Genomic DNA, 25,451 nt, shown 5'->3' on the forward strand with positions numbered 1-25,451 from the left:
GGCTGGCTGGGTTCCCCTCCCCCGCGAAAGAACAAGGCGTGAAAGACCAAAAATAGCTCCTTTTATTCCCAAAATATATTCGTCTAATGTACAAAACCCATCCCCACAGATCTGCATGCCCATTTATTAGGTAACTGACAGCACTGGGCCCCACACTACGACCCCCCCCCCGCCCCTCTACCCTCCAAGTGCGAAAATCCCACCTTGTAGCCATTAGGTGCTTTATGGTAGCCCCCCCCACTCAGCCCAGATGACATTCTGTGGCGCATCTCTATTTCACACATTACGGTAGTAGGCAAACAGTAGGGAGAGGAGACCAATGCAAAGCTCAGGATCCCCTCCCCCTCCCGTGTGCAAACGAAGGACCCTGAATTAGGTGTTTTCCGGTAGACACCTAGGCCTTACCGTTGCACACCTAATAGGGAGAACAACCACTTTTTCATACCAGTGCGAAACTTATGGTAAGCCCTACCATAATGCCCTAAGACACATGATGGGCATAGCTGTCACTCAATAAGGTTGCACCTTCATTAGGAGCATTACTGTAGCCGCTAGTGAGCTACGCAATGCCCCTAATAGCTGCACCTATCCTGGGGGGTGGGGGGGGGGGTGTGTGTGTGTACTACAATGCCCCTAATAGCTGCACCTATTCTGGGGTGGGTGGGTGTTACCACAATGCCCCTAATAGCTGCACCTATTTTGGGGTGGGGGTGCGTGTGTGTTACCACAATGCCCCTACTAGCTGCACCTATTTTGGGGTGGGGGTGCGCGCACGCGCGCGCGTGTGTGTGTGTGTACTACAATGCCCCTAATAGCTGCACCTATTCTGGAGGGGGGGGGGGGGTGTGTGTGTTGCCACAGTGGCCCTAGTAGCTGTACCTATTTTGTGGGGGGGGTGGGGTGGGTGTCCTTTGTGGTATACCTTAATAACCCCAATAGCTCTGTAAGCACAGTGGAGTAGCTGCCATCTGGCTCTACCATAATAAACCAAATAACCACTCCTTCAAAAAACCCAACCCAGTCCAATAAATTCCACTGTCCATGGTGGGGCTCCATGGCCCAGTATACAAGGGCACCATGCGTGTGCAAAGCCGTGCAAGGCAGAACCCTGCCCCTGGGGCTTGCGCTCGGGTCCCCTCATGCGAATACATGCAATGTCCCCGGGGCCGCTGAGGTCTGTCACACTGCAGGAGGTAGCGGCTGGTCCAATATGTCCTATGGGTTTACCCCAAGACATTGCGGGGGGAGGTTTCCAGCCCCACCTCACCGCCCTGTGGGAAAGAGGAGACAGATGTGATATCCTAAAGGGGGTGGTACATGGGGGCGGGGCCTGGCCTTTTAAACTGCAGCCAGCAGCTCCCTCCAAGGGGCGGGGGGTGTCTCACCCCAGCATTTGGAGGTGAGAGGCGCTGGCAGGGTGGGGTTCTGCGGGTCGGGATTGAGGGGCACGGCAGGGCAGGGGGGGCAGGGACTGTGGGGCACCGCACGCACCTGGGGGGGTGGGGGGGGCCCCGGGGGTCCCCAGGCGCCGTGCAAGGGCATCCAGCTTCCACTCCAGCCCGTCCAAACGCTGCCGCAGCTCCTGGTGCCCGGAGCTGAGCCCTGCGCTGATCTCACCCAGCACCAGCTGCATCTTGGGGAATGAAGGCAGAGCCCAGGGAATCAGAGCATTATGGGACAGAAGCTGTAACACCCCCCCTCTGCCCCCTGCTCCAGCCCCCACTCCCCTCCCAGAGCATGCATGTGTCCAGGCTCTCCCCCCAACCCCCCCAGCTGGAGAGAACCCACGTGTCTGGAAAAGCCTGGGGGGGTGTTGGGCCTGACCTTGGAGATGTCGACCATGGAGTTCACCTGCTCCCGCAGCGCCCGGTGCTGCAGGCGAAGCTCCCGGAACCTGCCGGAACAGGGGTTAGCAGTGCCCCTCACTCCCAACCCGCAGCCCCCTGCCCCCCGTGCCCCTCGCCCCCTCACGTGTGCAGGGTGCTGAGCAGGCGGCGCTGGTGCCGTCGGGCTCGGGCTGGCTCCTGGCGTCGCCGGTGCCGGTGGACGCGCCAGGCTTCTTGCAGGACGGTGGCTGCTGTGTGCTTCATCTATGGTGGGCAGGGAAGCAAATCAGGGCGCGGGGGGGGGGGGGGGGTGGGGGGGGTTAGTCCTCCACCTTCCCACAATGCCCTGGGAGAGCCAGAACCTCCCCCGCCTTTGATTTTCCCCCGATGCCCTAGGGCAATGGTCACCCTATTACCACCTTCCCACAATGCCTGGGCCACTCTCCCCTGCCCAAGCCTTGGCCTTCCCATAATGCTTGGGGGAGGGGGTCCACTGCCACCTTCCCATAATGCACCTGGCTGAAGGGGCTGCAAAGAGCTGAGTTTGTTCAGTCTCCCTGGGCCCAGGCTGGGACAGCCCGGGGGGCCTTGGTCCCCTCCAGGTCTGGGTGGGGGGAGGGGAGGGAGCCCGGACGCCTGGGTGCCCACCTTCCGGGCACACTCCACGCCCAGCATGAAGTTGTGGACGTGCTTCTCCGCCCGCGTGAACTCCAGCTTCTCAGCTGCCACCGCCACGAGCAGCGCCGTGCACCCCACGCCCTGCGGGGAGGTGGAGGGGAGGTCAGCTGGGGGCTGCAGGTTGGGAGTAAGGGGCAGTGGGGTGGCTGGGGCTGCGGGTCGGGCGTGAGGGGCACCGGGGGTCTCACCAGGATGCCAGCCACCAGGCAGACGAGACGGCCACAGATAGTGCCGGGCACAAGGTCGCCGTAGCCGATCGTCAGGAACGTGATTGGCACCAGCCACAGTGTCGCCCCCAGGCCCCCGGCGCCCCCTGGGACACCACTGCAGCAAGGGCAGTGTCAGAGACTCCCTCAACTGCCCCAGCCCCCGTCCCACAATCCTTGGGGCCTTGTCCCTACGGTCCTGCCATTCCCCGCGGCCCAGACCCTCCCACTATCCCAGTGCCCCAGGGTTTGGTACCTTGCTATCCCAGCATGCCCTAGGGGCCCTGCACTTCCACAGTCCCTACAGGGCTCCCAGTATCCCAGCATGCCACATGGGCTGTTCCCCCCACTATCCCACAATGCCCCCCCGCCCCTCTGCTCATCCAGACTGCGCTGGGATCCAGCCCCTTCCCTCCCAGCTCTTCTATCCCACAATGCTGTGGGGGCCTGCTCTCCCATCATGCTCTAGGGTCCCCCGCTCTCCCAGCCTACCTCAGGGCTCTGATCCCCTCCACTATCCCACAATGCCCCAGGGCTGGTTCCCTGTCCTCCCATCATGCTCTGCAGGCCAGAGAGCCCAACCCCCTCCACTATCCCACAGTGCCAAGGGCTGGCACCCCATCCTTCCCATCATGCTCTGGGGCCCCCACTCTCCCAAAATCCCTTGGGGCTCCCACTCTCGTAGCCTGTGGGAGGGCCCAGACCCCCTCCACTATCCCACGGTGCCCCAGGCCCTCACCTCTCGCAGGCGGCCAGCACCCAGGCGCTCAGGACCCAGGCGCCCAGCGCCAGCGCCAGCAGCAGGGCGGCTGGGTGCCGGGCCAGGAGGGGCGCGCAGGGCGAAGGGGCCGCGCACCCGCACGCGGCCCAGCCCCCCCCAGGCCCCCCAGCGCCCCCCCGGCCCCCGGCGCTGTGCCCATGAGGACGGCGCGGGGCACCAAGTACAGCCGCAGCAGCGTGGCCAGCGCCAGGCCCAGCCCCAGGCCGGACAGGGGGCAGGGGGGGCCAAGCGGTGGGGGTGGGGGGTGCAGGGCACACACCCCCAGCTCCAGCAGGATCAGGCCCAGCCGGGCTGGCCCCAGGGCCACACGCCAGTCCCGCAGCCCGTTCTCCAGCATGTAGAGCTGCAGGGACAGGGTCAGGGTCAGGGACCCAGGCATCCGCCCCCAGCCCTAACTCCCCGCCCACAACCCAGGCGTCCCGGCTCCAGTCACAGCCCACCCCGCCCCAGGACACAAGCCCAGGTGGGGAGGGGGCGTGGCCAGCAGGGAGGGGGCGGGGCCTGCGGGGCCAGGGGCTCCAGCCTCACCTGGATGTCCTTGATGTGGAAAGCCAGGATCAGACCCAGGAGTCCGAGGGTGGAGGCTGAGAGCAGCCCCCGGAGCAGGATGGGAACCAGGGGCCACTGGGGGGGGAGGGGGGCAGGATCAGAGCCAGGATTGGGCCCAGGTTCCCCTCCCCCAAGTGGGGGAGTGGGGAGCCCAGGCCCCGACCCCGCTCCCTTCCCACAGAACCCAGGTGTGCGGGCGCCCCGCCCCGCCCCGCCCCGCCCGCCGGCAGAACCCAGGCCTCCGGGCTGTCCCCCCGTAGGAGCTGCCCGCCCCCGCCGCCCTCTTGAGTCAATATTTACCCTGTTACCAGGCCCAGCCCCCTCCCTTCCCCCTTCCCCGTAAAAAGGGCCCTTTGTACCCTGGGCCCTGGGGCAGATCCGGCGGAGGGGGGGGGAGGGGGGGACGGGAGCAGGAACCAGGGGAATCCCGTGGGCACAAGGTTGGGGGAGGGGAGGAGCAGGTCGGGAGTGAGGGGCACTGGCAGGACCCGGGGCTGCGAATCGGGAGTGAGGGGCACCAGGGGAGTAGGGGGCTGCAGGTCAGGAATGAGGGGCACCGGGGGAGGCAAGGGGCTGCAGGTGGGGAGGGAGGGGCACCAGCAGGGCTGGGGGCTGCAGGTGGGGAGTGAGGGGCACCAAAGGAGTAGGGGGCTGCAGGTCAGGAATGAGGGGCACCGGGGGAGCAGGAGGCTGCAGGTCAGGAATGAGGGGCACCGGGGGAGCAGGAGGCTGCAGGTCAGGATATGAGGGCACCGGGGAGCGAGGGGCTGCAGGTCGGGAGGGAGGGGCACCGGGGGAGCAAGGGGCTGCAGGTCAGGAATGAGGGGCACCGGGGGGAGCAGGAGGCTGCAGGTCAGGAATGAGGGGCACCGGGGGAGCGAGGGGCTGCAGGTCGGGAGGGAGGGGCACCAGGGGAGCAAGGGGCTGCAGGTCAGGAATGAGGGGCACCGGGGGAGCGAGGGGCTGCAGGTCGGGAGGGAGGGGCACCGGGGGAGCGAGGGGCTGCAGGTCAGGAATGAGGGGCACCGGGGGAGCAGGAGGCTGCAGGTCAGGAATGAGGGGCACCGGGGGAGCAGGAGGCTGCAGGTCAGGAATGAGGGGCACCGGGGGAGCAAGGGGCTGCAGGTCAGGAATGAGGGGCACCGGGGGAGCAGGAGGCTGCAGGTCAGGAATGAGGGGCACCGGGGGAGCAAGGGGCTGCAGGTCAGGAATGAGGGGCACCGGGGGAGCAAGGGGCTGCAGGTCAGGAATGAGGGGCACCGGGGGAGCAGGAGGCTGCAGGTCAGGAATGAGGGGCACCGGGGGAGCAAGGGGCTGCAGGTCAGGAATGAGGGGCACCGGGGGAGCGAGGGGCTGCAGGTCAGGAATGAGGGGCACCGGGGGAGCAGGAGGCTGCAGGTCAGGAATGAGGGGCACCGGGGGAGCAAGGGGCTGCAGGTCAGGAATGAGGGGCACCGGGGGAGCGAGGGGCTGCAGGTCGGGAGGGAGGGGCACCAGCAGGGCTGGGGGCTGCAGGTGGGGAGTGAGGGGCACCAAAGGAGTAGGGGCTGCAGGTGGGAGTGAGTGGCCCCAGCCCCCCCCTTACCTGGCAGACTCCAGCCCAGGCGAGCTCCGTGTCCAACACCATGAGGGCGATGCCAACCAGCGCCAGCCCCAGCGCCCCCCGCACCAGCCGCCCTTCAGCCTCCAGCAGTGCCCGGCGCCCGGCCCCAGGCAGTCCCCGCAGGGGGGTGGAGGGCAGGTGGGCTCCCCCCTTGGGGACCGGGGGGGAGGCCTGGGGCAGACCTGGGGGCTGGGGCAGATCTGGGGGGGGACCCACCCTGGGGGCCCCCCACCCCCCCCGCCGCTTCAGCAGCCAGGAGGTCGCCAGGGCTGACGGACAGACACGCACGAGGTCGGGGGGGTGCAGGGTCCAGGACAGACAAACGCAGCCAGCCCAGTTGTGCAGACACACACCGGCGGGCAGCAGGAGGACGGGTGGCGAGAGGGCGGGACGGGGTGTGTCCTGCGCCTGGCACCCACCGAGCCTGGCAGCACATGCCAGCAGTGGGGACTGAGGATTGGGAGTGAGGAGTTACCGGCAGGGACTAGCTGGTGCCCCTTACTCCCCAACCTGCAGCCCCCTAACCCCAGCCTTGCCAGTGCCCCTCACTCCCACCCTGCAGCCCCCTGTCAGTGCTAAGGGCAGATGGCCCCCCCAGCAGGAACCCAATCAGGATGTGACTCAGGCCGGAGTCACCGGGACCTGGTTACACTCAGTCCCTGAAGGCCCCACCCCAGATCCAGCCACCCCTAGGCCTGTTACACCCAGCCCAGGCCCCCCAGAGCCAGGTGCATCCTGGGGGTCCCCTGTTCTACCCAGGTCCTGCCCTCCCGAGCCAGGCTTGTCCAGTCTTGTTGGTGCCCTTCACTCCCGAACTGCAGCCCCCTACTCTCCTGGTGCCACGCGCTCCTGACCTGCAGCCCCCCACCCCAGAGACAGCTGCATGTTTTCCTGCCCCGAGGACAAGGGACCTTGTGTGCTCAGCCCCACCCCAGAAGCAGCTGTATGTCGGGCGGAAAGGAACCAAGATCAACCCTGAGGAAGAGAAAGGATGAATCACAGCAGGACGGGAGGGGCCCGGGGCGGAAAGAATGAATTGGGCCCTGGGCGCAGGGGCTGCAGGTCAGGAGTGAGGGGCACTGGTGCTCAGCCCTGTACGCCTGAGGGGGTTGTCCCAGGTTTCACTGTAGCAGCCCCGGGGGCTCTTCGCCCCGCTCCTCACCTGTCACCACACACAGGGAACCCAGGCATCTGAGCTCCCAGTCCCCAACCCGTCCTGCCCCTGCACCCCGCTTTTAGCCCCGTGGCTCATCCCAGTAACATTCCAGTCTCCCTCAGCCCATCCCAAGACTCCCAGTATATCCTAGTAACACCCCAGTATCTCCCTAGTCTATCCCAATAACACACCGGTGCCCCCCAGTCTATCCCAGTAAACTCCAGTCTGTCCCAGTAACATTGTTTCCCATTTTATCCCAGTCCACTGGTCTCTCCCAGTAACACCCCAGATTCTCCCTAGTGTAGCCTAATAACACCAATTTCCCCTATTCTATGTCAGTAAAACCCAGTCTATCTCAGCTCCCCGTTTATCCCAGTACCCTGTCTATTCCAATAACGCCCCCCGTTTTATCCCAGTACACTCCGGTCTATCCCAGTGACACCGCAGTTTCCATCTAGTCTAGCTCAGTAATCCCCCCAATCTATTCCCTGTTTTCCCATTTTATCCCAGTACACCCCAGTCTATTGCAATAACACCCCGGGTTCTCCCTAGTCTATCCCAATAACACCCCAATTTCCCCCCGTTATGCCAGTACACCTGTATATCCCAGTAACAACTGTTTCACCCATCTATCCCAGTACCCTGTTTGTCCTAGTAACTCCCCACTTTCTCCCCAGTCTTTCCCAGGACCCTGCAGTCCATCCCAGTACCATCCCAGTCTAGTCCCACTGCCCCCCACCCACCCCAGTAAAAGCCCAGTACCCTGTTTAATGCTCCCCACTCCCAGGGCCCTCCATCCCTCCCAGTAACATCCTGGTACCCCTCTCCCCACAGCCTATCCCCCCAGGTACATTTGGGCTCTGGAATTACACACACACACACACGTGCGCGCGCTTATTAACATTTTAAGGCTTTTTATTACAAATGGGAGTTTATGGCCCCTCCCCTAAAAAACTGCATATGTAAATATGGCCCCGCCCACAACAGCCTGGACAGACCCAGGGACGAGATAAGTTAAAGGCACCAATGACTCTGTACAGCTGAGGTAGGAACCAGGCAATAAACCCAGGCGTCCGGGCCCCCAGGCCCCCCTGCTCTCACCCCCCCCAGAGAACCCAGGTGTCCGGGCCCCCAGACCCCCTGTCTTCACAGGACCCAGGTGTCTGGGGTCCCTGGCCCCCCAGCCCATCCTTCCCTGCAGAGCTGGGGAGAACCCAGGCATCCAGGAGCAGCTGTCACTTGTCCAGAGTTTCACCTGGTCTCAGCCCAGGCAGTCAACAACCCTTCGAGGGGAGAGGTCAGGCCCGGCCCGTGCGGTGGGTGAGTCTCCGGAGCCGCTCAGGACTTGGCTTCTTGGGCCGGGAGAGCTTGGGGGCCCCTCCCAGCCCCCCGAGGTAGAGGAGGGTGAGGGGGGGCAGGGAGGGGACGAAGCCCACCAGGGGCTGGGGGCCAGGTAGCCACAGTGGGGCTGGGACGTACAGCACCTCGCATGCCTGCGGGGGGGGAGGGAAAAGAGAGCAGGGGTTAGTATAGGGATGCGGCTGGCCCCAAGAGGGATTGGGTTGAGTGTAACAGTGCTAGGGGTGGCTGGCGGGGGGGGGGGGGGGGGGGGGGGGGGGGGAATTAGGCTGGGTGTAACAGCACTGGGGGCAGCTGGTTCTGTCAGGGCCGGGCTGGGTATAATAGTGCTGGGGGTGCTGGTGGGGGGGACTGGGTTAGGTGTAACAGGGGGTGGGGGCAGCTGGTTCTGGGGGAGATTGGGCTAAGTGCAACAGAGCTGGGGAGAGTGGCTCTTGCGGGGCCGGGCTGGGTGTAATGGCACTCGTTGCGGCTGGCTTTGGGGAGCCAGGCTGGGTGGAATGGAGCTGGGGGGCGGCTGGGTCTGGGGAGGATTGGGCTGGGTGTAACAGGACTGGGGGTGGCTGGCTGGGGGGGGGGGGCGGCATTACCTGGGCACAGGGCTTCCGCGGCAGGGTGCGACTGGGGCATGGTCGTCGCTGTGGGGGTGGGGCTTCATCCTCTGATGACATCACTGATGAGGTCATGTCCGACAGGGTTGGCGAGGCTGAGGGCTCTCTGGGGTCTCGGGGTCGGAGGTCACCAGCGGCCCAATCCGGAACGGGGGGTTGTGTTCACCCAGCCTGGGGGGAGCAGAGAACCCAGGAGTCCAGGAAGGTCCCATGGGGTGGAGGAGAGAACCCAGGCACCCTGGGAGGACCACAAGGGACCCAGGCGTCCAGGAGGTGGAGGCTCACCTGCAGCTGACCTCGCCAGGGTCGATCCAGAGGGCGAGGTCGGGGGGCAGCGTTAGCATGGCCCAGTCCAGCCCTGCGGCCTGGGCAGCCCCCACCAGAGCTGCATCTGCCCGTGTCCCTGCCTCGATGCGGATACACCTGCGGGTGGGAGGGGGGGGGTCAGGAGAGTCAGGGGAGTGGGAGAGGTCCCCCTGGGGGACCTAGGCATCTGGCGGCTGACCGTGGGGTGAACTCAGGCATCTGGAGCAAGCTAGATGTCAAAAGGTGGCTGCAGGATAAACTCAGGCATCCGGGGACTCACTGCAGGGTGAACCCAGGTGTTGGAGCCTGGCTGCAGAGTAGATCCAAACATCTGGGGTTGAACCAGGCATTTGGGGCTGAACCTAGATGATCAGGGGTGCCCATGGGATGAAACCCAGGAGTCGGGCCCAGTTACAGGGTGGATCCAGGCATCTGAAGATGAACCCAAATGTCCAGGAGCCAGCTGTGGAACAGATCCAGGTGTCCGGGACTGGGCATAGGGTGGACCTAGGCATTTCGGGCAAGATTTGATGTCCGGGGGTGGCCATGGGATGAACCCAGGAGGCTGGGAATAGCCATGGGGTGGACCAGGCATCCAAGGGCCTGGCCACAGGATGAACCCAGTCATCTGAGGCCGAACCTAGATATCCAAGGTGTCCCATGGGATAAGCCCAGGTGCCCGGGGAATGGCTGTGAGGTGGACCAAGGCATCTGGAGATGAATCCAGGTGTCCAGGGCTTGGCCATGTGTTGAACCCAGGCATCCGGGGCCCAGTCACAGATTGGATCCAGGCATCTGAGGATGAACCCAGGCATCCAGGGGTCAGCTATGGGTGAACCCAGGTATCTGGACAGCCATTCCCGGGCACCCCACTAGCTGTGAGGTGAACCAGGAGTCCAGGGCTGAACCTAGAGGTCCATGGGATGAACTCAGGCGTCTGGGGTCTGGCTGCGGGGAGTGGAACCAGGCATCAGGTACAAACCCAGGTGTCCAGGGATAGCCATGGGGTGGGCCCAGGCATCTGGGAGGTGCCCCCGCCCATACCTGTAGGCCTGGCCACGGGCCGGCTGGGCCGGGGTACCAGTGGCTGTGGTAGCGCTGGCTCAGGGCCGTGGCCAGGTGGGCACCTAGCTCCTCCGTCCCCCCAGGTATCCCCCGCATCAGCAGCTGCGCCAGGAACCGGGCGCCTGCCTCCACCCTCCTCCCGCATGGCCTTGGACGCCTGGGGTCCTCTGCTCCTCGTTGCAGTCCTAAAAGGGTGTGAGCGGGAAAGATGCATGATGGGGCACAGTCAGGGCTGTGGACGCCAAGGGGTTAACAGGATTCACCTTCCCCCACCCCCCCATTCATGAACCCAGGTGTCCTGGGTTCCCCCTTGGCTGGCAGGAGGGGGGGCATGGCCGAGCTGTGACTAAGCTGTGACTAAAGCTGTGATGTCATCAGAGAAGGAAATTGCAGGCAGTTACATCAGGGAAGGAAAGGGGGGTCGCTCCCCGGCAATCCCACTTCCTCTGGGAACCCAGGTGCCAAGACCTCTCCCAAAACAGAGAAACCAGGTGTCCGAGACCTCCCCTCCCCAAACAGAACCCAGGCTTCCAGACCCCCCCCCCCCCCCCAAAACAGAGAACCCAGGCATCGGGCCCCCCCAGCCCACAGAGAACCCAGGCCTCCGAGCCCCCCTCCCCAGCCCACAGAGAACCCAGGCCTCCGAGCCCCGCCCCCCAAGCACAGGGGACCCAGGCGCCGAGGGACCCCCCCTCCCAACACAGGGGACCACCCTCCTCCCCGCCGGGACCCAGGCTTCCGGGGCTCCCACCTGGCCGCTGCTGCTTCTGCTCTGGCCACGCGGCGCCGCTTCGCCGCCAGGGGGCGGAGCCGGCGGAGGGGGATCCCCGCCCTGACGTCACAGCCCATACAAGGACATCCTGTGGAATAGGGGGCGGGGCTCCCCGTGGGAACTTCCAGGGTGGCTGGATTGAACCCTGCCCTTCACCTAGAGAGCCCAGGCGTCCGAGCCCGCCCCCCACAAGGCCGGGCAAGACCCCCCCAAAAAGGAACCCAGGCGTCTGAGCCCCCCAGCCCAGAACGAGGCTACTGGGGTTGAGTTTATTGTGGTCCATAGTGGGGTTCATGACTCCGTCCACAGCCAATACAGCGCTGCCCTGCGGGGGAGGAGACACGTCACTGGGGCTCAGGGGTAAGCCCTCAAGACCGCCCCTGGGTAGGGGGGCGGGGGGATGGGAGAGTCCACGAGCTGGTCTATGGGGAAGTGGGAAAGTCCACTGGGGGCCATGGGGGGGGGAGAGAGTCCATGGGGCCGATCAATGAGGAGTGGTGGGGGAACTCACCCCAGCAGCAGGGTGCCCAGCAAGGCGCTGAGCGCCAGCCCCAGGCCCAGCAGCAGAGCTGGACGGGAGTGCAGAGAGCCAGGGGCAGCCAGCAGGGCCCGCAGACCCAGCCTGGCCCTCTCCACTTCCCCCTGGCCCCCCGGAGCCTGCCGCCAGCACCGCCCCGAACGTGGCTTGCAGCCCCTGCTCCGGGCCCCCCCCGGCGCGCCGTCACTGTGGGCACAGCAAACCCCAGCACCGGGTCACTCCCTAGTGCAGAGGGAACCCCAGCATCTGGGGAGGCCTGGACTGACCCCCAAACCAGCCCCACCGCCTGCCCGGAGAACCCAGGTGTCCAGCCTCCCAGCCCCCCCTGCTCTCACCCCCATTCCCCCCAAGATGGAGAGAATCCAGGCATCCGGGGTCCCTGCCCCACAACTCTACCTCCCACGGGCCCCGTTGGCCCTCCTAAAGGATCCAGGTGCCCAGGTCCGCCTATTGTCAACCCCCCCAGCCCCCACAGGACCCTGGTGTCCGGGCTCCAGGGCCCCACGCATCCACCGCACCGTTGAGGTAGAAGTAGCGCCGGGCGAGCAGCTGGGCCCCAGCATGGAGCCGGCAGAGGAAGGTGCCGCGTTGCAAGGCCTGGGCTGACCGGATCACGAACCCCCGGGCCAAGCCTCCAGCCACCCCCGCCTCCCCGAATAACGACAGGTCCTGGCTGCGCACCTGGGGGGCGGGAAGGGGGGAACAGTCAGGGAACCCAGATGTCTGGGCAGCAGGTAGCCAGGGAGTCTGGGACACGGGAAGAGAGAGAACCCAAGCATCCAGGACACACAGACATACACATGCGCATGACCCAGGTGTTTGGGACATGGAAACACATACACACACACAAGGGAAACCCAGGTGTCCGACACACACATACACACACTCAGGTGTCCAACACACACAAAGATGCAGGCGTCTGGGCCCTCCCATACTCACGTCCTTGGCGAAACCCCACGTGGCCACCACATCTGGGGGTGTTGGAAAAGGCAGGGAGCAGCGCAGGGACACCCGGTCACCCTCCTCGCGCCACACATCCTCCACTGGGGGCGGAGAAATGCAGCTGACTCTGGGCTGGGTGTAACAGTGCTGGGGGCGGCTGGCTCTGGGGGGCCGGGCTGGGTGTAATGGCACTGACACAGCTGCCTCTGGGGGGAGATTGGACTGGGTGTAATGGCACTGGTTGTGGCTGGCTCTCACGGGGTGGGGAAATCAGGCTTGGTGAGATGGCACGGGGGGGGTGGCTGGCTGGCTCTGGCGGGCGGGGATCAGGCTGAGTATAATGGGGCTGGGGGCAGCTGGCTCTGGGGTGGGTGGGTTGGGCTACATGTAACAGGGGCACAGACTTACCCGGGCAGTCCAGGGGCAGCTGGCAGTCCACAATCGGCAGACAGCGCATTTATAGACCTGGGCATCCTGCTGGTAGCCTGGGGGCAGGGGGGGAAGAGGAGGCAGTGGGGGGGGGCAGGTGGCTGTGGTTCAGGAGTGAGGGGCACCAGCAGGGTGGGGGGGGGCAGGGAGCTGCAGCTCAGGAGTGAGGGGCACCAGTAGGGTGGGGGGCACTCACCGCAGGGTGGGACACAGGCTGGGGCTGGAGGTGGGAACAGAAATGCACTTAATACAGACCCCACATGCAGCCCCCGCCAGCCCAACCCAGACCCAATCCTGCCCCCCACCCTGCAAGGAGTCTTTGCATCTGGGGGCCCAGACGCCTGGGTCCCCCAAACCCACCTGGTGGGATCTTGGCCACCTCCTGCCATGTCCAGGCCACGGCCGCGTCCAGGGAGCGTTCATAGGGGGCTGCGAGACAAGGAGTGAGACCTCCCCCCAACCTCCCAGACCACCGCCACGCCCGTTCCCCAGATCCTCCCTGTAACACCCCGCCCCCCTTCCCCGCTCTAGCCCCGCCCCCTGTGGCTCCTTCCGCCCCTGCTAGTGCCACCCCCTCTAGCGCCCTCATCTCCGCCCCGCCCCGCCCCGGGTCTAGCCCCACCCCCACTCCCTTCTTGCCCCGCCCATCCCTCATGGCCCCGCCCCCACCCTTTTAAACTCCCCCAGGCCCCGCCCCGTCACTCACCCCCCGCCTCCCCTGCTCCTCGAGCCGCAGCAGTCCCTGGGCCAGGGCCTCGCGCAGGCGCCCCACGGCCGGGACCCCTGGTGGGGCACAGACACGGGTGGGGGGCGCACACAGGCAAGGTGGCATGGCCAGGGCAGGGGTTCCCTAGGGAGGTGGTGACTGGGGGGGAGGCAGGCGGTAACCGTGGCAACAGAGGGGAGGAGGGGGAGGCCTAGGCCAGGGTCCATCCCCATGGCAACCATGCCTAGGAAGGGGGGGCAGCTCCAGGGGGCGGGGCTTCCTGAGGCATGTTTCCCCGGGGGGCGGGGCTTGTAGGTAGAGGGGTTCTGGGAGGGGGGTTCCTCCTGACGGGACCCCCAGGGGGCGGGGCTTGGGGCTGTACCTACGGCGACGGCGTCGAGGGGCGCGTAGGCCTGGCGCAGGCGGCGCAGGCAGCGCACGTGGTCGCGGCTCGCGGCCCCCAGGAAGAGGCGGCAGAGGCCCAGGCGCTGCTCCGCCGAGGACAGGCAGGGCAGGCAGCCCCCCGCCTCCCCCAGTGCTCCCACTACCACCAGCAGCGCCCGCAGCATGGCCCAGTGCCCCCAAGGGCCGCGCTCTGCCCCGGGGGCGGCTGGCTCTGGGGTGGAACAGTGCCAGGTGGGGGCGTGGTCAGTTCTAGCCCCGCCCATTGACATCACAGGGCAGGGCGGGATTACCAGTATCACCAATTCAGGAGGTGGGAGTGGGGGGCATTATAACCAGCGCCAGTTAGGGAGCAAACAGTATCACCAATTTCAGGGGAGAGGGGGTCCCAGTCTAACCAGTGCCCTGCTAAGCAGCAACCAGTACCTCAATTCAGAGGAGAGGGGGCCCAGTATAACCAGTGCGCAACTAGAGAGCAACCAGTATCATGAGTTCAGAAGAGAGGGGGTCCAGTATAATTAGTGCCTAGTTAGGGAGCAACCAGTATCACCAGTTCAGAGGGGGGCCAGCATAACCAATGCTGGGCCTTTTAAGGCTCCCAGCAGAACCAGTGCCAGGCTAGCAAAGGGACCACTAAAACCAGTTCCAGAGGATGCATGGGATTCCCAGTACAACCAGTGCTGGGGGAAGTCCAGATGTCTGGGTTCTCTGAGGGGGGGCGAGAGTGGGGGCGGCGGGGAGCCCAGACACCTGGGTTCTCCAGGACAGGAGTGGGGTCCAGGGGAGTTAGGAGCCCAGACACCTGGGCCCCCTGCCCCGCCCGGTGGGGGGGCCACCCGCCCAGTTCCCAAGGCCTCACCTGTGAGCTCTGGGCTCCCTCACAGGATAAGGGTCTCAGGGACCGAGAGGGAGGCCTAGGGGGGCGGGGCAGGGGCCCGGGGGCAGGACCTAAGGGCTGGTGGGCAGGGCTTGGCCATGGGGGGTGGGGCTTGAGGTCAGGGCCCCCAAAGAGCTGGAAGGGCACCCATGGAGGCAGGGCCTCATGGAAGCAGGGACCAGTGGTGGGGTGGGGCCACAAGCTGCTGAGCAGTGATTGGTTGTGGGGAAGGGCAGAAAAAAATCAGTTATTGGCTATTGATCCCTAGGCCCGATCAATGACCCGTATGTGAGACTCACTCAGTGGCCGGGCTCGGGATTCGCTCGGTGAACCAGGAGCCAATCGGAGGGGCCGGAGACCATGGCCACCAGGAGCTGATTGGCTGTTGGCAGGTTGATGGATTGGGGATGGGATGGATCTGGGTGATAGGGGAGGTATTGATCAGGTAGTGACATCACTCACCATGATAGGGGGCGGAGCCTGGAGTGGGGGGGCAGAGCTCCAGATGAGGGTGGGGCTTCACTGATGGCACCTGAATGTGGGGTTCAGCCCCCCCCCCCCCACCCCCCCCCCCCCCCCCGAGCCCAGAGCCACCGGCGTCCCCGCCCATGGCAATCCCCATGCACACATGCACGCATACGCATAGCATCTGGGACACGCACACACAACCCAGACGTCCAGGACACAGGCACACACACAACTCAGGCGTCCCCCCACACACACACACACATCCTGAAGAGAGACAGATACAGACCCCTCACTGCACATATGGTGCCCCCCTCTCACACCCACACACACTGATGGCCCAGACACTCATGCACACACACACACCATGACACTGCGAGTCTCTCTCACACACGATGCCCAGACACACCCCTCTCCACACACATGTGCAGGCAGAGAACCCAGGTGTCTGGGCCTACACACACACCCAGAGCCTAGCACCAGGGAGAGACACACACAGACCCAGGTGTCCATGATACACATACACAAGAAACCCAGGCATCTGCCCCTCCTCCCCACACACAACCCAGGCATGTGGGAGAAAGACAGACACAAACAAACACACTGAACCCAGGAATCCGGATACACACACCCAGGAGCCAGGCGTCCAGGAGACAGATACAGATACACACACACACACACACACATCCAGGTGTCTGGAGAAAGACACCCTCCCAGGCATCCAAGAGAAAGACAGACAGCCACAAAGACACGCACACAAAAGGAACCCAAGCATCCGACATACACACACACGCAATTCAGGTGTCTGGGGAAAGACAGATACATGCACACTGAACCCAAGAATCTGGACGGACACATCAGACACACACACACAACCCACTCAGAAGCCAGGCATCCAGGAGACGCGTGCACACACACACACACACACACACAAACACACACACACACAGAACTCAGGTGTCCAGGCCCACAGAGACACACAACACAGGCATCTGGGACACGCACACTGAACCCAGGCATCCAGGCCCCACACAAAGACAACCCAGGCGTCTGGGAGACAGATGGACACGCACTGAACCCAGGCATCCAGGCCCACATACACACAGAACCCAGGCATCTGGAGAAAGATACACACCCACACCCTAGGCGCCCATGAGCTAGACATGCGCGCACACACATACACACACACAGACAGACATGCACATGCAGAACCCAGGCGTCTGGGCCACTCCCCCCTCTCCCCAGACACCTGAGCCCCCCCCTTCCCCTAGGGAACTGACACCCCCCTCCTCCTTCCCACGCTCCCTTGCTCCGACACCCCCAGCTCTGACCTGCCCTTGCTCCACGCCTCCATCCCCGTGTGTGTGTGCGCGCGTCGGCTCTGGCCGCGCTGTCGTCTATCGCATTGCGGCTGTGGGCTGGGCGGGGGGGAGGGGGGGGGAGGGGGGGTACACAACACAGCACAACGCCACCGGTGCAGCTGTGGGCCGCACCATGGGGTAACACAGGGGCCCATGGCTTCACGTAACACACAATGAGACATGGGTAAGCACAATGCGCAGGGACACAAGGCACCACACAACAACACACAAGGATGCAGGGCAACACACAGGGAGATGCAACACATAGGGAAACAGGGCAACACGCAACCCCACACAACAGCACGTACGGACACGAGGCAACGCAACCCGACACAACACACAGGACAATACACAGGATGACACAACACACAGGGACACAGGGCAACACATAACCCCACACAACATATGGCAATACATGACAGTGACATACAACATGCAGGGACAGAAGGCAACACAGTGACACACAACAACACACCAGGACACAGGGAAACACAAAACACAGGGAAACACACACGGCGACACACAGGGAGATGCACACAGGAACACAGCAACACACAACCCCACACAACTACACACAGGGGCACAGGGCAACACAGTGGCACACAACACACACGGCAACACATGACAACAGTGACATACAACACACAGGGCTACATATAACCCCGCCCAAACACACACAATATATTGTGACACACAATGCAATGCACACAACACAGAACAGGACGACACACAACCCCACACGGTGACACAGAGGACCTTGTGGTGATACACAACACACAGGGACATGGTGCTACACACAACCCCAATGACACACAACACACAAGGACACAGGACGAGGCACAACCAACCTCGTGCAGTGACACACAATGACACACCCACAACACAAGGTACGCACAACCCCACATGAGAACATGTGATGACACAGAGCTACACTCAACACAATTGACACAAGGCAACCCACAACACAATCCCACATGGAGACACACCGTGCTGTACACAACCCCACTCAGCATACAACACAGTGCGACACACAACAGACAACCCTGCTCTGCACAGCAACACACAACAGCACAGTGATGCAGGACTACACACAACCCCACACCCATCACACCGCAACGCTCAACAACATAGGGCTGAACACAGTCCCACAATACACAACCAGGGCAGCGCAACACAAGGCAGCACACAACCTCAACACACGCGCCACCCGACACCACCAAAGGACAATGCACAATGACAGAGATAAACACAACCACCCGTGCCCATACACACCACATGCAACCCACAACCCCATACACACCACATCACAGGGCAACACAAAACACCCGCCAACTAAGCAACACTGCAAAAGGCAACACACAACCCCCAAGATGATACTTGCCACTCAATGCTATAAAGCAACACAACCCACAACATAACATAAGGCAACACACTGCAAGCCCCCGCCCCCCCCACAATACAACAGCACAGGGCAACACCACCTTTAACGCAACCCACGCAGCAGTCGAAAACACTCCTATCCTGCCCAGTCCTGCTAGACACACACATACACTATTACAATCCCCCTAGATCACATCCCGTCCCCCAACACACACTGCAACACAACCCCACACAGCTCCCCTCCATGGCCTGGAACATGCAAACATACCTGCTATACAACACAATACAACACAACTCCCATCACACCTCCAAGCCACCCACAACTCAACACAGAAAACCCACAACACCCTCACACCCACATATGGCCCCCCTAAGAGCTACACAATGCAACACAACACACCTCCACCAACCACCACAACCTCATCACCCCCGCAAACCACCCACAACATCTTGAAACCAACACAGGAGATCCACAACCCCCTCCACCCCCCTGAAAAGCTATGCAACGCAACACAACTCCACAATCCACCCCCCTTCCTTGTCCCATCACTCACCTCGGTGTGAGCTGCAATGCCTGTGGGGATCGCAGGCTGGTACTGGGAAGCACTGGGAGGCACTGGGGGGGCGCGGGGAAAGCTAGGAGGCTGTACAGTTATCTCCGGGGGTGTGACTCTAAACCATACAACCTACTACCTCACCCCGGCCCCCACCCAACAGCAGGGGGTGGAGCCAGCTGGAGGGGGTGGGGCTAGCAGAGTGGTGGGCGGAGCTAGGCAGCAAGGCCCAGGCTGGGTGGAGCCAGCAGGGACCAGAAAGACAGGTAGGCGGAGTCTGCGGGCAGGTGGGTGGAGCCAGACGATCTGGTGGGCTCAGTGGATCGGTGAGCTGAGCCTTCAGGCCAGGGGGCGTGGCCAAGCTCCGGGTGGGGGGGTGGGCTGGAGCGTCCCGATGTCAAGGCCGAGGCCGACACAGACCCACAGAGTCGAGCTTGCACGAGGAGCGACCGCAAGTTCGGATCTACGGGTTTATGGCGACCGGCAGGCGCGGGTGTTGTGCGCAGGCGGTGGGTGGACCTGCGCCTTGCCTGGCTCTTTAGCAGAGCAGCGATGATCTCGCAGCACAGCTTGGCAGCCGAGGGCGCATGACATCATGAGCGCATTTGTGTGAGTGTGTTTGTGCACGTGCATGCATTTGTGTGTGTGCGTGCGTAGAACATACATATATTGACCTCTGTGTGTATTATAATATATGTATATAATACACCCCCCCCCACACACAGAGTATGCAAAATATACATATAGCAATCTGCGTGTGTGTGGGAGTTGGTGTGTGGGTGTGTATGTGTGTTTGTATGAGTGTGCATGTGTATGCGAGAGCATCTGAGTGTGTCTGTGTGCGTGCATGTGTTTGTGTGTGCACATGCATAGAACATGCATATATTGACCTGTGTGTATTATAATATATATAGATAATACACACTCCCATGTGTGTATATGTATATTTTGCAATGTAATATTTTGCAAATATCATATTTGATACACAGGGCTTGTATATTTTGCAAATATCATATGTTGATATATATGTAAAATATACATATATCAACCTGCATGTTATATGTACACACGTGCACATGCATGTGTACACACGTGCGTGTATGCATGTATATATACACACACCATGCACACAATGCAGAATGAATACACACACACATGCACGCACACACGTATACATACATACATACACCTATATACACACATATACCTATACCAGTGTGTGTGTGTGTAGGTATAATAGATATATACTACACACACTGTATACATGAATATATGTGCATATTATACACACACATGCATAACACAGAGGTTGATATATGTATATATGCATTTTACACACACACAGGTATATATACTCACACACACAAAAGTATCAGCATATGTATAAACCCCTGCATGTTACATGTATAATACACACAGATGCACAAACAAATGCATGCATATGTATATAAATACATACACATGCAGACTATGCAGAATACAGATAGATCAACCTCTGTGTGTGCTATATGTAGGTACACATATACACATACATGTATATAGATATATACCTAATAGATATATAAATATATGTACAATACACACAGCACAATTACATTAACATATATATCCTAATTTGTAGCCATCTCTCATATATCTGTGTGTGCACATATACATGTACAAAGCTACCCACATCAATATACCTAATAATCTACCTACATATATGCATGTATACATATATTAATCTAGATGTGTGTGTGCGCGCGCACATATCTACACGTATGTGTACCTAGGCACAGATATAAACATATACATACATGTATAAATACACATGTGTGTACCTCGATCCATATATGCATATGTATATTTTTACGTGTGTATCTAGAGCCATATACATACACGTATAAATATACGTATGTCTATCAGGATCCGTATACATTCATGTATAAATATACGTGTGTATATGCGGATTCATATACATGTATGCGGACAGATTATTAGATATATTGATATAGATTGCTATACACACACACGTGCGCGCACATACAGATGTTAGACAAGGGGTGGGCAAAATGCAGCCCGTGGGCCAGATGCAGCCTGCCAGGCCATTGTAGCCAGCCCGCAGGGCCCCTAAAAAATTTAGAAAATTAATATTAATCTGCCCCTGGCTGCCTGCCATGTGGCCCTTGATGGGTTGCCAAAATTCAGTTAGCTGCCCTCTGCCTGAAATAATTGCCCGCCCCTGTGCTAGACAACACTGGAGATTCAAATCAACAGGACTAGATTAACATGTATTAATGTGGAAAGTTACTTACTGCCAGACTGAGTTGAATATGTATCATCTCTCTATAAAAAGAGCGAGAATATACAATATCTCTCTACCCATCTGTGTTGGTCTGCCTAGGTTGACAGAGGGATGGATAGATAGATAGAAATAGAAACAGAGATGTCTATATTTCTATCTGTACACACGCGCACACAGATATATGCAGGGTTATACGCAGGTAGCTGCATGTATGTGTATATAGAGAGAGAGATTTATATATGACTATGTACACGGATAACTGCAGAGATGCGGTGACGTCTCATCTATCAATCTAGAGAGAGATACAGGGGGAGACATATATAGGTATATGGATTTAGATAGGTAGACAGGCAGGCAGGAAGGTAGACAAGTAGGTAGATAGGCAAGCAAGCAGGTAGGTAGGTAGCTAGTTAAGCAGGCAAGTAGGTGGATACGCAGGCAGGTAGATAAAAGAGGACTATGCACACGTGCACACAAAAACAGAGCTCTGTCAGCTCTGCACACACCACTGCACACACCCCTGCTAAGAACTGCGGTGTTGGAGAAGAGCCATGGCTGCTACGACCAGGGGGCGGCACGTGGGGTCAGATTAGACCCAGGTGAACAGATGCACGTGCACGGGTTTGCAAATGTGCTCACAGACAAACTTCGGTTCCCTGAAAACCCTGAGAGCCTGGGAAGACCGAGAAAACCCCGAGAGGCCGAGACCAGTGGCAGCTGGCCTGAGGGACCACAGGCCTTGTTTGCCCTGGGACACACGTGAGAACGGCTGCCTGATCAATCTGTTCACATCACACTTAAAAGCACCTATTGCTATGCACATGATTGCTGTCAACACAGTAACACCATGACGCGGCCTTGTTAGGGGTATTGGGTCCCAGGTCCTCACTGATGAGAACATGGATTATTCTGCCTACATTTTATTATAACCATCTAGCCAGCCAGCCAGAGCTATCTAGCTGGCCAGCCAGGGCTATCACTAGAGCTATATAACTACCAATACACACACACTCTGCCAGGCCTCTCCCACCCGCTCTTCAGTCCCTTTCCGCCAGCACAGCCCATTCCATGGCCAGGTTGTTGGCGACTAACCTGGCACCGCCTCCCCCAGGTCACCCGGGGCAGGAGTGGGGTGCGCATACCATGCACAACTAAAATCACTGGCCATGCCAGGGTGGCCAAGCTCCCTGTGAACCAACAGGAGGCCCTACCTGCTGAGAAGCTGGGTGCCGCCAGGTCCCTCTGCCTGAAGCATCGCTAATAATGTGCCGCATCCAGGTGCCTCAACAGTTGTGGTGGCCTCGGGACAGGCTCGACTTTATATATGATATCACAACCCATATCTGACCAAATCACCGTGGTTATAACACGTAACCCAGTTGGATCTGAACTGCAACATAATAAATATACAATGGATATGTAATATATTAATGTATAATGAATGTATAATATAATAAATGTATATTTAATATACATTTATATACATACATAATATATAATACATTTAACACCAACAACACCAGCTTTCATTATGGGACACATCTGGCCCACAACCATGGCACAGAGTGTATTTGTAATACAGCAAATGAAAATTATTGTCATAAATATGAACTACAGAAATATGGGAAATGGCATAGCCCTAACACCTGCATGGTGCGCATAGGTGACCTACTCTGGTACACTACAGCAGCGTAACACGGTAACACAACGCTATGCTTTCATATAAGAGGATATCATAGGACAAGGTCATGTGCTGGAATAGAATACAGTGGAATATATATTATATTTAATATATACTACGCCATACTTATGTACAAGATATATATATATTACACTAATGATTTAACGGATATGATAATTCACTATAAGACAAGATGCTATATCTGCTATACTAAATATGATATAATATGGTATGGTATGTGATACAATGCAGTATATGAAATGATATAGCTATACAATGCACAGTACGAGATATGATATGAGATCTCATATACGGTGAGATATATGATGTGGGATGTAGGATATCTGATATACGATATAGATGTGATGTGCAATATGATATGATATGATATGTCATATGATATGATATATAGAATATTTGATACAGGATATAGATATGTGTCATATATGATATCTGATATAGATGTGATGAATGATACGATATGATATATATGATATCGGATCGGATATCTGATATAGGGTATAGATGTGATCTGATATATATAATCTGATATCAGATAATCGGATCAGATATGTGATATTTTATATAGGATATAGATGTAATGTATGATATATGATATGATATATAGGACATCTGATAGTGAATCTGCTATTGGATATCTGATATAGGTGTGATGTGTTGTGATAAATATGCTGTAACGTGCTGGCACGTCATGTAATATGTTGGAATTGAATAGAAAGATATAAATGAATCAATGATAGATGGTCTCATTAAACAGACAGGTTGATTATGGAACATTAATGACCATGATAACAATGCTCGTCACCATCATTCCTGCTATTGGACAGCCCCGGGCCCCTCCCCACAGATATAGAAAGATCATAGATGTGTTTGTATATGTACACACACCTATACATAAACACACAGCTACATACACACATACAATGATACAAACACACAGAGATACACACACAGGCAGCTACATACACACATAGAGATATACAAATAAAAAACGGGTATACACACACAGATATACTAAGACCATAGATGTGTTTGTATATGTACACGCTTCTATACACAAACACACAGCTACAGATATACACATAGCTAGTATCTCTGGGTGTGTCTATATGTGCATATACATTTATATGTATAGCCACACAATACACATATATACACAAATGCACTGATACATACACACACAGACATACACATATCTATTATTTGTGTGTATAGGTGTGTGTATCACAGACAGAGATACACACATATCTATTATCTTTGTACACACACACACACACAGATACATATGCATATCTATTATCTCTGTGTGTGCATGTGTGTGTTCTGGACACCTGCGTTACATGCATGTGTGTGTGTGTGCACGCAACGCGTGCATCTTGGACACCGGGTACCCATGTGTCCATGCATGTCTGAATGCCTGGGTGGGGTGTGTGTGCATGTATCCCAGATGCCTGGGTGGTGTGCGTGTGTTTGCATGCATCTGTACGTGGGTGCCCCAGATACCTAGGTGGTGTGTGTGAGCGTCCATGTGAGTGCATGTGTGTCATGGATGCCTAGGGTGTATGTGTGTGTGTGGCCAGGGGCACGCGCACACACACACACACACACACACACACACACAGACTAGACAATGTGCATCCCTGGCCCTGGCATGCACAGGAAGTCAGATATACAAGGTGCGATGACCTGCTAGGCGTGTGTATGACATAATTTCCTGCCAGGGCTGCAATCCCAGCTGGGGGGGGGGGGGAACTGGACGCTTGGGTTCAAGTCTAGCTTGAGGGGGGGGAGCTGGGGAACCCTGGACACCTGGGTTCTCTCCAGCGTGGGGGGGGGGTGGCAGCAGGGGCTGGGGGAGCATGGTATGTTGCCATGGAAACCACCCACCCCTGCCTGGGACCAGTTGCCCCCCCCAGTGGAAGGGGAGGGGCCTAGGTGGTGGGTGTGGCCCAGGGGTCACCAAGGAACCCCCCTCACCCTAGCAACAGTGACCCGGCAATGCCCCAGACCCCACCCCGCCAGTCTTGCCGGGGCCCCTCACCCCTGACCTGCAGCCCCCCCGCCCTGCCGGTGCCCCTCACTCCCAGTCCGCATCCCCCCGCACCCCCAAGCAAGGGCGGGGGGAGGGGGGGTGGCAGCGGGTGTCACTCACGCTGGATCCAGTCTGGGGGGAGGCCCGTTGGGATGGGGGGGGCGGGCGGCATCCGAGGAGCATCCGATCTGCAGGGAAGAAAGGAAGGAGACAGCGGGTGAGCAGAGGAGTGCAGGGCTGTGGCGGGGGGGCGGGGGGAAGCTGGGGGGGGGCTGGCTCCAGCCTTTGGGTGGGTGCCTGCGGTCGGGGGAGGGGAGGGAGCCGAAGGGAGCAAAGGATTCTGGGTAGAGCGGCCAGAGCTGCGGGCTGGCGGCCAAGGCGCGGTTAACTCTATCCTCGCCCCCCCAACCCCCCCCATAAAGGAGCACAGGGAGCTCTCCCCTCCCCGGACCCCGGGTCCCTCCAGCTCTGGGAAGGGGCTGAGGGTCCGGGTGGGGGGGACCCGGACACTCGGTGTCATCCGGATGGGGGCCGGGGCAGGTAGGCTACGTGGGGGCCTGGTGCCAACCCCACCCCTCTAAAAAGGGAGGGGGCAGGGCGGGGCTGTAGTGGGGGTGTGGCAGGACCCTGGGGGTGTGGCCTAAGACATTACTGGGAGGGTATTTATGGGGTTGGGTCAGGACTGGGGGGACGGGGGCTGCAGGTCGGCAGTGAGGGGCACTAGCAGGGCAGGGGTGGGCAGTGAGCCGTGGGGCGGGGGGTTGCGGGTGGGGAGTGAGGGGCACCAGTTCCAGGCAGGAAAGGGTTAAGGGGGGATTGGGCTGTGTTAGGCCCCGTTGCCATGGCAGCAGACTGTCTAGTGCTCCC

At 59.3% G+C, this 25,451-nt stretch overlaps 2 protein-coding genes across 5 annotated transcripts; both read right to left on the reverse strand.

The window, feature by feature from the left end:
- Positions 1 to 44: 44 nt before the first annotated feature.
- On the reverse strand, positions 45 to 5,738 carry KCNN4 (potassium calcium-activated channel subfamily N member 4). Its single transcript, XM_059719007.1, is given in 10 exon segments — positions 45 to 1,271; positions 1,492 to 1,633; positions 1,825 to 1,894; positions 1,972 to 2,090; positions 2,475 to 2,585; positions 2,693 to 2,828; positions 3,450 to 3,706; positions 3,709 to 3,834; positions 4,020 to 4,115; positions 5,626 to 5,738. Coding segments are annotated over 10 exon segments (1,107 nt in total). The 5' UTR covers positions 5,668 to 5,738; the 3' UTR covers positions 45 to 1,263.
- A 1,950-nt stretch (positions 5,739 to 7,688) lies between these two features.
- Positions 7,689 to 24,809, reverse strand: LOC106738241 (uncharacterized). 4 transcript variants are annotated; one of them, XR_009457588.1, is made up of 12 exons: positions 24,705 to 24,807; positions 22,062 to 22,240; positions 15,106 to 21,142; positions 13,182 to 13,250; positions 13,018 to 13,041; positions 12,801 to 12,877; positions 12,390 to 12,493; positions 10,892 to 12,131; positions 10,120 to 10,325; positions 9,055 to 9,192; positions 8,749 to 8,940; positions 7,689 to 8,292 (listed from the first exon to the last, which is right to left on the reverse strand). XR_009457588.1 is itself a non-coding variant. In XM_059719008.1 (9 exons), exons 4-8 carry the CDS (start codon positions 12,011 to 12,013, stop codon positions 8,932 to 8,934), a joined length of 744 nt encoding a protein of 247 aa, XP_059574991.1. In that variant the 5' UTR covers positions 12,014 to 12,131; positions 12,390 to 12,493; positions 12,801 to 12,877; positions 13,182 to 13,354; the 3' UTR covers positions 7,689 to 8,292; positions 8,749 to 8,931. The 4 variants fall into 4 exon arrangements, 1 of the variants encoding a protein (XP_059574991.1); XR_009457587.1 differs by having other exon boundaries at positions 15,106 to 22,240; positions 24,705 to 24,809; XR_009457586.1 differs by lacking the exons at positions 15,106 to 21,142; positions 22,062 to 22,240; positions 24,705 to 24,807 and having other exon boundaries at positions 10,892 to 11,636; positions 11,969 to 12,131; positions 13,182 to 13,353.
- Positions 24,810 to 25,451: the final 642 nt, after the last annotated feature.

This window comes from Alligator mississippiensis, chromosome 15 (genome assembly GCF_030867095.1).
Source record: "Alligator mississippiensis isolate rAllMis1 chromosome 15, rAllMis1, whole genome shotgun sequence".
NCBI classification, from domain to species: domain Eukaryota; kingdom Metazoa; phylum Chordata; order Crocodylia; family Alligatoridae; genus Alligator; species Alligator mississippiensis.